The sequence below is a fragment of the Trichoderma breve genome, chromosome 2, assembly GCF_028502605.1.
Source record: "Trichoderma breve strain T069 chromosome 2, whole genome shotgun sequence".
Lineage (NCBI taxonomy): Eukaryota > Fungi > Ascomycota > Sordariomycetes > Hypocreales > Hypocreaceae > Trichoderma > Trichoderma breve.
The window spans coordinates 1,870,686-1,884,845 of record NC_079233.1 but is presented as its reverse complement, the minus strand read 5'-3'; the positions used below and the strand labels follow the sequence as shown (position 1 = coordinate 1,884,845).

The following is a 14,160-nucleotide window of genomic DNA, read 5'->3' as shown; positions in this document are numbered from 1 at the left end:
CCTCTGAAACCTCTTTGAGATCTTCCTCATTGGCCCAAACCCTCCTGCACTGGCTCTTCTAGGCAAAGCATTTAATCGAGCTCTTCATTAACCTGGTAGACATGACGACTACGGGTAGGGTCCTTTCTCATTGCTTTGCCAGAGCCAGTGAAGCCAACTGATGGAGAGCAATTAGCGAGATTTCATATGAAGAGGTGGGATTTAGAGACTTACCTCGTCCGTGGATTCCCTCGGGTGTGCGAAACATGGAGTCCTTCTTGTTAGATTTGCCAAACTTTGATTTGGCATTAAAATCTTGCCATTTTGACTTGCCAGCTTCTAATTCCTTATTGGCTTTGATCTTCTTGGGCTTGGGTGCCTTGGCAGCATCCTTCTCTGCTTCCGACTCCTTCTGCGCTTCTGGGTACATGGTAGCGCCAGCCGAGCTGACGACGCCAGGAGCTGGCGCTGTGGCCACTGGGGTGGCAGATGCCGACGGGGGAGCATCGGCCTTTCGCTTGTTGGATATTGGGCGAATATCTCTTGACCTGAGAGTGTCCGTAGTGTCGTAGGTCTTGAATTTGACAATGTAGATGGGATCGGTGGATGATCCAGTGATGGACGTGATGCGCGCTGGATAAAAGGCCTTGTCGCCTGAAATCCACTTTGCCAGAACGGTATCATTTACTTGATAGTTCACAGGGGCCTCTTCCTTTTCCTCGACCGGCGGTGCTGCCTTCTTGAAAGCTGGGTGGTTCTCTTTCGACCACTTGGCTGGCTCAGGAGGTGGCGCGGCTGGTTTTACTTCGGGTTTGGGAGCCTGCTTCGCTTTCAACTCGGCGATATTTTCGTCGAGAAGATCCACGAATTCTTTCAGCTCGCTGTGGAGAGCCTTGAGCTCAACGTTGTCGGGATCATCGCGGATCTGGCCAAGAACAAGGTCCAGCTAGATTTGGGTTAGCAGCGGGCCTTGGAAACCATCAACAGGGAGGCATAGAGGCTTCGTTCATACTTGTTCCTGGTACGTTTGTCGCTCTGCTTGGATCTCTGCGATGGAAGACATTGTTGGGTCCTTTGACTATGAGTTGCACTGAGATTTGTAGCTGGATAAAAGGATGTTTACTTGGGGTGTCGCGACACCTTTGGAAGTTCAAAAAGTTGGCTAAAGCTCAAACTCCGGCTGCGTGATAGCCATTCTACCTGCAACAGATTTGTGGGGCCGTCCTTATCAGAGATTGTGACGAATCGCAATAGTCACGTGATGCTTCATGATCGCGGTAATTGAGCTTGGGAGATCTTAGATCCACGATTCTCATCGCATTGCCGTGCCTTTTCTCGGCAAGTTGATGTTGAACCAATCTCAATGCATCAAATGGATGGTTCTAGCATAATAACAATGCACTCAATCCTAAAGTGCATCTTGGCTTTGCTGTGATCGAGCAGCAATGGCTTTTGTGGCTTACATTTCCACCACTCCGGGATCGGTGCTGCTATCCAGAATACGCGTATTAGCACGATTTATCTTGATAGGCCTTTGTTCTCCAGTACGAGCACTCCGTACCATCGCCAAATACATTAAGCAGCGGCGTCTCCCTGCGCTAGCAGGAAAGGGGAGCATGACAATGAAACGTTTCAGACAGCCCAACGTCATCGCTACGTGGTGAACAAGGGTTATGCGGGGAGAATAGCTGATGTGTCTATGGCATGGGAGCCGGGTTTGAGCATCTCGAGGATATTGGGCAACGACGTGGACAGCTTGGGCAATTCTAGGCAGCAGCTACATCGTATCCTGTCGAGAATCCCTCATCTCGAACAGGGCTTCTAATTGCCCATGGGGGTATAAGGTAACAGTACGGTAAAGTCGGATCTCTTTGTCCAACACGTGTGTGTGTACTTGTTTGTAATTGTCCGAGCGCAATTTATTAGCGAGCCTCGTTCGTTCATACATCTAAAGTGATGTGCAAGAGCTCCTTCACCGGTGCGCCACATTCGAGACACGGAACCATTCAATGGAGCTGGATTCGCCATTCCTGGGGGAGCGAGATTAGATAGTCGTACACTGCACTACCTGATGCGGCCCAAGCGCAGCGTGGAACGCCAAGGAAGCACAGAGGAATCCGGGATGGAGCAGAGACAACAAGTATGACGCAAGTTATGCTGATGAATAAGGTGGTTAATTAGAGCTAAGACATTGTCTCTTTGGCGGGCATTCCAGTGTCCGGACCCAGAAAAAAAAAGGACGAGAGGGAAAAAAAGCTGGGAACGGAGAGAAAAGGAGAGAGTTTATGTACAGGCTGGTACCGTATTAGAAGTTGTAGGCTTAGTTTTGTTTGCATTACCAAAATAGAATATCGTTGAGTTCCTAGATTGCCCGTACAATTACAAGCACAGTACAGCTCCTACATTGTACGCACGGCAATTGGCGACAGACAGAAACTTGCCTTCGTATTTGAAGCGGATGCATCTGGCGGGCCACAAGCAAACAGAAAAGCGAAAGCAAGCGGCCACCGACTCAAGAGCCTCAACCACTGCGCAGCCTCGGCCACCCTCCATCTCTTTGCCTCGTCGTTGCTCAAAGTCCCGGTCCAGCGGTCTGTCTCGGGAACGGCGACTATTCCTTTATTAGGGCATGACAATTGCACTTTGTTCAACCCTCCTCCACCTGCCGCGAGCAGCAAACGCATCGCACTTTTTTTTCTCCTTGTCTTTATACTTTTCCTTTTCCATCGGCCTGTCCTTTTCCTTCTAATACCCAGCCTAGTCACCGTCTTTCCATCTCTCTTTTTCCCATCTCCCATCTCACATCCCTTCCGGTCCGCATCCTCAATCCGCGCCAATTCGTGTTCCCTGCAGCCCGACCATACCATCCAGTACAGTACGAGGTGGTTGCTGTTACAGGCGCTGCCGTCAATTGACCCCCCTGGACCGTCCGGAAAGCCGCCTGTCGCATCGCGTCGCTTTGAGCCGATATCAACCACCCTTTATAGCCATTCACACGTGTCTCACCCTCCACCAGGATCCCGTCCGGCCCAGGGCACTTGCAAAAGGCCGTCGATAGCATCGCATCGTGTCGATACGCCGCACCGGTGCGCATTGCGGGCAATCGCCACGAGACGAGGCTCGTCTGCGGCAGCCTCACGACAGCCAGCAAATCCGGCCCAGCGCGGCCCAGAGAAAGCAAAGGCAAAGGCAAAACCGCAAGCATGGCTTCCGAGAGTGACCAAGACAGCGCATCTGCATCTGCAGCTGCATCTGCCGGCCAATCAAAGCGCCCTCCCCTCAACCATCACGCCAGTGACCACAGCGACGCCAACACAGTCGCCTCTTCGGGACATGCGCCTCGCCCCAAGCACCAGAAGCAGCACCACGTTGGCCGCCTACACGGACGAGTGCCGTCTACCAGCAAGGGCCTGCACAAGCACAACCACAGCTCGTCCTCGTCCAGAGTCAATCTGAGGAAGCAGGGCTCGCCCACCGACCTCGAGCTCCAATTCGCCCAGCGCCCAGTGCCGCACCGCCGCGCCACCAGCGAGGTCAAATTGCCTCAGCAGGACCCGGCTGCCACCATCCCCAAGAGCCTCTCGCAGAGCAACCTGAAGCGCAACCGGTCGCATGTCGAGATCAGCAAGCGCACCAAGTCTGCCGACAAGCTGAAACGCAGCTCCAGCGGAACCGGCATCCACAAGCCCGCCAAGTCGCAGGTGCATTTCGATCTCGGCTCAGACGACCCGGAAGACGAATGGGTCGACGCCAGCGGCTCTAATTCACCCTACCTGTCGCGAAAGGGCTCGCTCAACAGCAGCACACATTCATCCTATCCTCCAGGCAGTAGTACGGCGAATTCTCGCCCGCAGACGCCGAGCGCGTTGGCCGCGCCGCCTGAATCATCGTCACCTCCTGCCCGCAAGGAAGCAGAGCGAAAGGACTTTCCCACGACGCGACTGCTGCAGAGAAGCTTACACGGCGCTCCGCCTCAAATGTCCACCGACATGGCCAAGGCGACTCCCGTGCACCTGTCGCCCGACTCGACTAGCCACGAGCCCTCTCCGCCGACAGAGAGCCAGGAGGATGGCCTTGTTTCGCGTTTCGTTGAAGTCCCCAGCTCCGGCCTCACCAGCGAGGGCTCCTTCTACAACCCTATTCGTGGAGGAGGCTCCCACCGATCCGAGGACCTCCCGATACGAGCACATTCAATGGCTAACCTATCAAGATCACACGATTATCCCAGTGAAACCACTCTTGTAATCGAGAGTGAAAACAGCACCCTAGTGCCCAAGCCCGCCAGGAGAACAGCTGCGCCCTCAGCGAATACCTCGCGCACGCAGCAGAAACTCAACCTCCAGCGAGCTAGCTCGTCACTTGAGCCTGGCCAAGCAGTCCCGGGCGTTGGCGGAGTCGTAGGAGCCGGGCCTCTAATTGGTATCGGAGATCCAGGACACGATGGCGGCAACAGTCGGGATCCTCGCGTTGGCAAGCTCCTAGAGCGTACAGGCATGGAATACCTAGTTGTCCGGCGCCATCAGAACCCGGTTGTGCGATCGTTGAATCGTCTAAGCCAATTGCCGGGTTTAGACAAGAACAAGAGGATCCCTCGCTCCAATACCGGCTCTACCACAGCTAGCAAAAGATCAACAGATCTCACTACTCGTCATATTCGAAACATAAGCATGCCAGAAGGACGCCAGGCGCTCCCCGTCAAACGGGCAGGATCAGTGAAAATCAACGGCGCTGGCTCTAGCTACGAGGGAGACGACAACATGAACCGACTGAGCGAGAGACTTAGCGGCTCTAGCCTCGTGGGAGGTGAGGAGGAGGATGGGATGGCTGCGCTCCTTCGGAACCTTTGGGAGAAACCAATGGATCTCAGCGCCAGCACAGATTGAAACAAGACGACACCAATCAAGGACAAGTAGGGGTGTCAGCAAGTATATATGGCGAACACGACACTGTGATGCCGCAAGAGTTTGAACGCTAAACAAAACTGTCTCATGATCCAAGGCTCTTTTTGATGGCGGCGATGACTTTCTTCTTTTTCGATTTTTCGATTTTCTTCTTCTTTTCAAGCTGATCAGCTCGGAAACGACACTTTCGGCTACGTGCTGGGCGTTTGTAGGAAATAATGTAGAAACACCAGCTTGGTTCGGGACAATATCCTCTTTTCTTTTTTTCCATATGGGCATGTTCATAGGTGCCACGGATTCGTTTTGTAAAGCGTGGTTAAAGCGATACGGGGAAACACGATTCGACTTTTGACGAAGGACAGTCTACGGATACATCAATATAAACATGTTTTAATAGCTCATTCAGCGTCTTCCTGTATAATGTTCAATACAATAGTGATATCCCGTGTCTTTGCTAGCCTCTGATCTACTTGTTGATTAAGTGTATTCTTTGCGTTTGCAATAATTTACAGGCATTGTACACAATGCTCTCATATGCACATCAGGTATTGAAATCTATTTACTATACAGTAACGCCTGTTCCATTCATGATAATATACAAGTCCAAAAGCACAGTCATTAATTTTTTGGAGATGGGAATTTACAAACCACTTGCATAAAGAAGCAATGCAGAAAGAAAAAGCTCACTTAGCTCCAAGGCTTAACGGCGTTATAGCGAAAAAACGGCTGCGGGTTCTGCTCTCGCTGGTCACCGCCAATAGCCTTCCACCACACATCTGTGCTCCATCGGATGATGCGCTCGGCGCTTCCTAGAGGCGTGGCTGCAGGACGGACATCCAGGTAGAAGACGGGCTCACCAGTAGGCTCCGGCTCTCCAGAGTAGTAGTCGATGACGTATCGGATCTCCTTCTTTTCGCCGTTGACATTTCGGGAGACGAACCAGTCATGGCGATCGAATGGAAGTTCAGTTCTGGTTGCTGTTAGCTTTTGATTCTTCCCATTGTTCATACGAAGGATAAAAGGTTCATCTTACCCAAACTTGGAAGGGTAGATCCAGCCTAGGACCTGTAGCATCGTGGCCTTGGGAGTGAGGTCCTTAGGTCGTCCTTGGAAGCGGATGAGGGTTGGGCTGACATCCACTCCATCCCAGTGGCGATCCAGCTCCTCTGCCGAGTGCGCCTCTCCTCGCTTACAGACCTGCCATCCTCTGTATAAGCCACGCGCGAAGCGCTCCTCCCAGCCGATAATCTCCTGCCATGCGCCTTCGTTCAAGAAGTTGTGGACATTGACCATGGATTCCACGGCTGTGATGTCGGTATCGGTGTAGCCCTTGCGCAACAAGGCGTTGTACATTTGCTGGGGAGAAGGATATTCCCACGTGCCGTCGCCGGATCCCTTGGGGATGGTGGATTCCTCACGCTCTGTCGGCAGTGCCATCGACTGCGAGGGCGCAGGCTTCTGTGACAAATCGGGGAACATGTAGTTCAGGGGGTTGAGTTGGGAGAGGATCGACTTGGGCTCTTCCTGGTCGCGGGAGCCGTGAGGCACCGGACAGCCAGATGTCGGCGGCAAGGGTGATGACGAGCCATGAGGGACTGGGCAGCCGGACGACGAGGACGGCTTCTCGGCGGGAATGGCTTTGTGCGGGTTGAAGGCATCAGCAGCTTTTTGGTGCATGGGACATCCGGGCTGTTTGTTATCTGTGAGTCTCTGCCGTTTCTTAGGTCTAAGTCTTTCGGGTCGATCATACCGGAGGCTCCTTATTCAATGGCACGGCCGGGTGCCCTTGAGGAATGCCGGCCGGAGGGGCAGGCTCGGCCCAGAACCAGCCCATTGTGAGATGCAGAGATTTATACAAGTAATCGATGTATGTAAAGAGGACCAAATGCGAGTCGTAGGTTACCGGCAGCAGGAGATTGCTGAAGAATCGAAGATGCAAAGGGTATTGAGGGGGATGTTGGTTCTAAGCCATAGAAATTTCCAAGCCAACAGCATAATCTTATCGCATCATTCTTACGGCCAAGCCCGAAACTTTTTTTTTTTCTCTCGCACATGTTTAGCCGGGCAATCGCCGTGACCACTCCACTACGTCACCGATTGATTCCGGCGCGGCAGGGATTCTGCAGCGAAGCTTGTGATTCCTACTCGTATTAACTCGGGCGATGCTCTATTTTTCTCGTTTCCCCCCTTTAAGCCTCAGAATATCTTCATGAGGCCTCGATTATGATCACGGCCCGTATCGGCCTGGAATTGAGTGCGCGTGATTGTCCGCCGACATGAAGACCGGCCTTCTTTTGGGCCGGCTGTGTGGGCGCACTTTGTTTCGACCTTATTTGCTGCGTCAGACGGGACTCGGACTCCGGAGAATCGATGGGCTGCATAACTGGATTCACACAGCCAGAAGAACAGGATGGAAAGAAGGCAGAACAAGAGGCAGGATAGCATTGCATGCTTCAGCCGGTGCAGCGGCATTAGGCACGGGAGCTTTCATTCAGCTGGCTCAGACGGACAATGGGGGAACTGAGCAGACGGGCGAGCTTCGCATGTTGGAAGCATCCCGAGATGAGATTCGCAAGACCATCGACGACAATGACCGGGGGATATCCAGGATCGTGCAGCAGATTCTTATATTTTGGGACGTCTACATCTGGGAGCCAATCTGCACGGGAACAAGGTTCTTACACCTCGTGGTCATCTTCGTGCCTGTCATCCTTTCAGTGCCCGCAATCTGGTTTGGGCGACGCCATCCTGACAAAGACGGCGAAAGAAGCGGCACCCTTTGGTGGTATGGATTCCTTGTGAAATCGATGGAGCTGGCAGGCCCTGCATTCATCAAGCTCGGTCAGTGGGCAGCTTCGAGGACCGACATCTTCCCCACGGCCATGTGCGATACAATGTCTAAGCTGCATTCGAATGCGCCGGCTCACTCCATGCGCGTCACTCGGAAGACAGTTGAGGCAGCGTTCAACGGACGTGATTTCGAGGATATTTTCGACGAGTTCCACGAAACACCTCTTGGAGTTGGTGCAATCGCCCAAGTCTACAAAGCAAAGCTCAAACCTGATCTTGCAGCGCCGCAAGAGCTAGCAGCCACCCCAAAGGAACCACGGCCCCTTACTCAAAATATGAAGCAACATGTGAGAACTGTTTTGAAAAGTTCACCCAAGCAGGTTCCATCAACCTACGTCGCCGTCAAAGTATTGCACCCCAACGTTGAACGCATCGTGCGAAGGGATCTGAAGATTATGGGCTTCTTCGCCACTTTGCTCAATACGATCCCCACGATCGAGTGGCTATCTCTACCGGACGAAGTTTCCCAATTCGGAGAGATGATGAAGCTCCAGCTAGATTTGCGGATAGAGGCCGCCAATTTGGAAACGTTCAGAAGGAACTTTGGCGATCGGACGACGGCTTCATTCCCTTTCCCCTATTCAGAGTTCACGACCCGCAACGTTCTCATTGAAGAGTTTGCTCAGGGAATACCTCTAGCGGACTTTATGGAAAACGGAGGCGGCGTCTTCCAGCACGATATTGCTGACGAGGGGCTGGACGCATTTCTCCGGATGTTGCTTCTGGACAACTTTGTCCATGCCGACTTGCACCCGGGCAACATCATGGTCCGTTTTTATCAGTCCGCACAACCAAACATTCGACTGCGTCGGTCTGCTGAGAAGGCTTCTACCTCAGATGACGGCCACCTCGATGTTACGGAGCAAGTTTTGGAACGACTACGGCCATATCGGCGCCGCAAGGACAAATCCGCATGGGAAGCCGAGTTGGCCAAGATTGATGCCGAGGGTTATCGTCCACAACTCATCTTTATCGACACAGGTCTGGTAACGGAGCTGAATGCAGTCAATCGCGACAATTTCCTGGCCTTATTCCGTGCCGTCGCCGAGTTTGACGGTTACAAGGCCGGCCATCTCATGTGCGAGCGCTGTCGCCAACCCGAGGCCGTCATTGACAAGGAAGTCTTTGCCCTCAAGATGCAACATCTCGTCTTGAGTGTCAAAAGCCGCACACTGGCCCTCGGCAACGTCAAGATCGGCGACATCCTGCAGGAAGTCCTCTCCATGGTGCGCAACCATCACGTCCGCCTAGAAGGCGACTTTGTCAACGTTGTCATCAGTATTCTCCTGCTGGAGGGAATCGGACGCAGTCTCAATCCCAATGTTGACCTTTTGAGCAGCTCGCTGCCAATTCTGAGACAGCTGAGCGCTCAGAGTGGTGCACAGATGGCAAAGCACGGCGATTTCTCGATGATTATGCTGTGGATGGGCTTGGAGGCCAGGAAGTTTATGCAGGCTAGCGTTGACGATGTGAGTTTTATTACACCCTCTCTCATATACATGCCCCTTTCTATGGTGGGTATTCCTTTGTGCTAACAAGTGTCTCTCTAGGTTGAACGATGTGTCAAGTACGATCTCCTATCACCCAATGTATGAATAACGCAACATGCATGCTATAGAGTAGAGGCCAGAGGGTTTTCTTTATCTATATACTGAGCGTCAGCAATTGCTCATTGTAAATTATGTATGATACTATTGAAAGGCATCTTAGATGAATGTAGGATGGATTATGGGCAACAAGAGGCTTCTATAGAAACATCTAGGCGATGTCAACTGTCTAGTTTTGATGATGATAATTATTTTACCTCTCTAGATTATACAGTTTTCTTGTTAATCCCCATTGTATGCATTCTACCAGCATGGTTAACAGTTTGGTGTGGATGACACAGGGTACTGTTGATTCTATTTACTCATTACACAGTTACACCTAGCTTACGAAAGATAAAAGCAGCTGCCTGTTTGCCATAAGAAACAGGCTTCCGGCCCAATTTGTTACTCCTATTACTCTATCTCATCATCATCAACAACAAAATTATTTATCAATTATTTTCCAAGGCCTTGGATCCAAGATCACGCCGGTTTCAGGGTAGCAGATCTTGCAAACAGGATCTTGAAGGAAGCCATCAACTGTCAACGGCACGGAACAACCAAGGCCGCCACTCCGTGCTTTGGCTCCTAGACCCGCTAAAATTTCCAAAAAGCTCCTTGTCGACTTTGCACTGCCAGGAGATTTTTTTTGACGGGCGCTTAATTGGGCTGCAACACCGTGAATTTGGATTTGCTGCGCGCTTGGATAAAATCGCAAAAGCGGTGCATAAGCCAGATTCGTCTTGTTGCGGTTTCCAATGGGCGACTCCAGCGACTTCGTCCGCCTTCACATCACGCCGCTTGATGCCGAGCTGATCAAGGTCGTGGTTCCCGCCTCAGTACTGCCGACCGCTCGCAATATTTCCTACCATACGCTTGAGACATTTCCGGAAAGGCGATACGGATTTGTTGAACTACCCGAGGCGGATGCGGAGAAATTGAGAAAGAAGCTGAACGGGACGACGCTCAAGGGCTGCAAGATGCGGATTGAAAAGGCCCGCCCAGAGACGCGGCTGGAGCCGAATGGAGATGAGGAAGAGGTTCCTGAAAAGAAGAGAAAATCATCCAAGAAACGGAAGAGAGAGCCAGACGTCTTGGAGGGCGTGGCGCTGCATGACCGCCAAGTAAAGCGAGGATGGACCGAGACGCCGACAACAACCAAGAGGAGAGACAGGAAGGACAAGGACAAGGAGAGCAAGGAGAAGAAGAAGGAAAAGGAAAAGATGAAGCGACCCAAGTCCAAATACACAGAGGGAGAGGAGTGTCTGTTGAAGACAAAGTTGCCGCCAAACACGATGAAGAACCTGGCCCCCGAGGAGCTGGAGCACAAGAAGAGGAGCAAGAAGAAGGGCAGTTCACGGCAGGTTGTCATTCACGAATTTGAAAAGACGACGAAATTCCCGAGCTTCCTCAAGGCTGCTACGGCGACCGACCGGAAAACAGCGACTGAATATGTCAAGGGGAAAGGATGGGTCGATGAGGAGGGCAACGTCGTGGAAGAAGTAAAGGAGAAAGAAAAGGCGAAACTACCACAGCGGCCGAAGAAGGCGCCCCAGCCCAGGAAAATGTCTGAGGAGCCGGAAGATGATGACAGCACGAGCAGCAGTGGCACTTCATCAGAGGGCACATCGTCTGAAGAGGAATCTGAGGCAGAGTCTGAGGCGGAGTCTGAAGAGGAGGTTGAGGCAGAAGTTGAAAAAGAGGCTGCAGAGGTTCCCGTTCAAGCCGCAACCAAGTCTCAGGACGAAGAGGAGAAAGATGACGACAGCGATTCTTCAAGCGACGATACAAGCGACAGTGACTCGTCAAGGGAAGAGGAAGAGGACGAGTCTCCCAAGGTAGCAGAAAAAACAACGCCGACAACCTCCAAGACGAATGCTCCCAAATCCACTCCGGCAAGCAACAAACCCCTGGCCATCAAGATTCCGCCTCCCGAGACACCCTCAGCTGGAACAGTACACCCCCTAGAGGCTCTATATAAGCGGCCGAAACCTGACAACGAGAATCCCACCTCAGTCCCCAAGGAAGAACCGTTCAGTTTCTTTGGTGGAGGCGAAGACGAAGAAGAGTCCGAAGCTGCACCCGCTGGTCTTGTGCCCCCCATGACGCCCTTTACCAGCCAAGACTTTGAATGGCGCAACGTCCGAAGCGCCGCCCCTACGCCAGACACGGCTCATCCGTCGCGCATGCAGCGCTTCTGGGGAGCTTCGCCGGAGAAAGACGTCGAGATGGAAGACGACGTGGCGAATGCCTTGCAGGAGGAGGAGCAGGAAGACGAAGAGGGAGAAGGCGATGATGACGGAAGCCCTGTGCACGGGAGACAGACTGCCACGACCGATTTCCAGAAGTGGTTCTGGGAGAACAGGCGAGATTTGAACAAATCGTGGATGACGCGCAGGAAGACGGCGGCTAAGGAGAAGAGACACCGGGAGAATAAGGCACGGGCATCAAAGGCGGTATGAGCGCAAAATTGTTTCTTTTTTCCAATCCTACGGCATAACATGGATATATAGTAATGCTTTGAATAAATACTGTCAATACAGAATAAAACTGTAACATAGTCTGTATCCAAATACGTGAGCCATTATTATATAAGGAACTATCTAGTGATTTTGTTTTGTTACGTACGCAGTCGATGCCCTCCCCTTATCTCCATACTTGACAGTAGAAATGTTGGTAATGATTACTATTATAACGTAGAATATGCTACATAGGGGACAGACTGCCGCTTGGCTAGGTGTTTACAATTTCGTCATTCATAACTCGATTTTCAATGTCATCCTCGCAAACATGAGGCCTGTTATCCTCCGAACACGTATCACGATGGCGTCTTCTGTCTGCCGCCACACTGCCTCCCACAAGAACATTATTCATCCCAGCTCCATCTTCCATCGATACAAGAGAATTGCGTTCCGTGAATGACCCGTTTCCGAACTAGGGAGCTCCCACATGCACCTGAACATGAGATGGCGAGTTAAGATGCGATACAGAGTCCGAATCTGTTGTCCTCTTTGAATCGGGAGTTTCGGGTTCTTCCATATTTCTGCCAACAAAAAATTTGCCGAGAATATTAGGGAAGAAGTGGTCTGTTGAAGGCGAAGCCTTGGAGTCGTACGTCAGTGTACTTCGACGTCGATGCGCTGATGAGCCGATTTGGCTCCCAAAGTTCTTCATATTGGTCGGAGACGACTGAGATACCGTTGTGCGCCTGGATTTTGGAGCTTCATTTGTGAAGTAGCCTGAGGTATTAATGGATTGGAAACTATCACCGGGCCAGCACATTGGGTCCGTAGCCTCCGTAAATGACGTCTGGGGTTCACGAGAAATACGATTAGTGCCATCATCTACCCCTTGATGGGATGGATTGGTAGATTTGTCTTCCAGACTGACCAGAGGTTTGATCCATTCTCTGGTACAATGTCGCGAAAGAAGTTTCGGAAACGAGGTGATAGTTGACGCAACGCTGGAAGAACCGATGGAGGCCTGAGATGCTTCTAATTTCTCATCTTGTTTGTGGGTCCGGCAGGATGAGGTTCGACGGGTTTGAGAAGTCCCCTCAGAGTTCTCATCTGAGGAGCTCCTGGCTGAATCTGGGGACAAGAGCGATTCTCCTCCATGGCCGCCATGCTTCGTCCAAGTATTTGAAGTCGCGCTTTGTTGTGAAAGCCATGTTGTCGATGTCGATGATGCTCCTTGCTGCCACTTCTCTCTGGCTCTATTGACCTTGTGGGCGGAATTTGCGACGGTAAATGACGTCTTGGGTATGCTCAAGGTATTTTCTGCATCTGAAACCACAGACGGTTGCAGCTTTATACGTTGGCCACCGTGCTCCATCGCAAACTGAACCGGCAGTTGGCTTTGAGAGATGTCTGCCTCGCCTATCTCGGGTGTAATGTCATATCGTACAGGTCTTCTAAAAGCCATTAGTGTAGCCTCGATGATGTTCGCGAGTTCCCCATTCTCTTTAGACGATGCTTCGTGCTTTTCCGTAGGGCCGCCGATCATTCGAGAGCTATTTCGTTTTAGTCTAGTCGTGTTTAATTGACGAAAGATCATCTCAGTGATGAGAGGAATGTCTTGACGGTCCACAATGATGGCCGACTCATCGTGTAACTGTGTCTCGAAATCTCCTTCCGAGTCAAACCTTCCGAAGCGACTCGCCCTTTTACCGGGTTCTGCTTCTGTGGTATTGTTGGCTTTCTCTATGGATGAAGTTGATGTGGTAGACCAACCATTCTGGCCTTCAGGGGACCAGGATTCAGGCCGACCTCCGGCAACCGCAGTCACGTCGTCCCGAGTTGCGGTTTCAATGAGGTATCCTATGCGATTTTGCCCGATATCAACAAGATGAGTCGAAACTCTCTCAACTTCATATTCATGTGTATTGGAATTGCTTTTTCCCTTGGTAAAATACCAAGCCGAGCCGGGGACTATGGGATTGATGACATAGTAAGACTTTGGGCCCTCTTCTGGTTGACTGCCCTGGAGGGGTTTTTGCGGTTTCTCTGCGACGGCCACCTCAAAATCGACGACTGGGGAAGCAATCTGACTCGTTGCCCTGCGATGGGATTCCTTTGACGTTTGATGAGAAGATAAGAGGTGGCTAACCTCTTCAAAAGACGTTGCTCGCTTTTCGCTGGAGCCATTAGGCTTAGAGCCAAGCTCTGGATTAGAATTATGTCTTTCCATGGTAGACGATGTACCTGCCTCTAACCCGCCAACTGCTGGCTGTAAGGGTATTGAGGAGGAGTGCAGCAAGGCTCTCGTAACGCAGGCCAAAGAATCAATCTCGCAGGGTTGATCTTGCAGAGTCGTTTTATCCCGCCTCAGCGGCTGAGCCATAG

The 14,160-nt window shown here is 51.7% G+C and overlaps 6 protein-coding genes across 6 annotated transcripts; 3 read left to right on the top strand and 3 right to left on the bottom strand.

The window, feature by feature from the left end:
* Positions 1–71: 71 nt before the first annotated feature.
* Positions 72–1,042, bottom strand: T069G_02807 (uncharacterized protein; the record flags this gene model as incomplete). The annotated part of the gene is made up of 3 exons (XM_056170017.1): positions 72–157; positions 214–925; positions 992–1,042. The coding sequence occupies 3 exons, from the start codon at positions 1,040–1,042 to the stop codon at positions 72–74; spliced, it is 849 nt and encodes a 282-aa protein (XP_056030909.1).
* A 2,140-nt stretch (positions 1,043–3,182) lies between these two features.
* Positions 3,183–4,862, top strand: T069G_02806 (uncharacterized protein; the record flags this gene model as incomplete). Its single annotated transcript, XM_056170016.1, has 1 exon — positions 3,183–4,862. The coding sequence occupies one exon, from the start codon at positions 3,183–3,185 to the stop codon at positions 4,860–4,862; it is 1,680 nt and encodes a 559-aa protein (XP_056030908.1).
* Positions 4,863–5,567: 705 nt separating this feature from the next.
* On the bottom strand, positions 5,568–6,714 carry T069G_02805 (cytochrome c/c1 heme lyase domain-containing protein; the record flags this gene model as incomplete). The annotated part of the gene is made up of 4 exons (XM_056170015.1): positions 5,568–5,850; positions 5,914–6,404; positions 6,477–6,569; positions 6,631–6,714. 4 exons carry the CDS (start codon positions 6,712–6,714, stop codon positions 5,568–5,570), a joined length of 951 nt encoding a protein of 316 aa, XP_056030907.1.
* A 442-nt stretch (positions 6,715–7,156) lies between these two features.
* T069G_02804 (ABC1 family domain-containing protein) lies at positions 7,157–9,325 on the top strand (the record flags this gene model as incomplete). The annotated part of the gene is made up of 2 exons (XM_056170014.1): positions 7,157–9,199; positions 9,281–9,325. 2 exons carry the CDS (start codon positions 7,157–7,159, stop codon positions 9,323–9,325), a joined length of 2,088 nt encoding a protein of 695 aa, XP_056030906.1.
* A 749-nt stretch (positions 9,326–10,074) lies between these two features.
* T069G_02803 (uncharacterized protein) lies at positions 10,075–11,778 on the top strand (the record flags this gene model as incomplete). The annotated part of the gene is made up of 1 exon (XM_056170013.1): positions 10,075–11,778. One exon carries the CDS (start codon positions 10,075–10,077, stop codon positions 11,776–11,778), a length of 1,704 nt encoding a protein of 567 aa, XP_056030905.1.
* A 472-nt stretch (positions 11,779–12,250) lies between these two features.
* Positions 12,251–14,005, bottom strand: T069G_02802 (uncharacterized protein; the record flags this gene model as incomplete). Its single annotated transcript, XM_056170012.1, has 1 exon — positions 12,251–14,005. The coding sequence occupies one exon, from the start codon at positions 14,003–14,005 to the stop codon at positions 12,251–12,253; it is 1,755 nt and encodes a 584-aa protein (XP_056030904.1).
* Between the last annotated feature and the right edge of the window lie 155 nt (positions 14,006–14,160).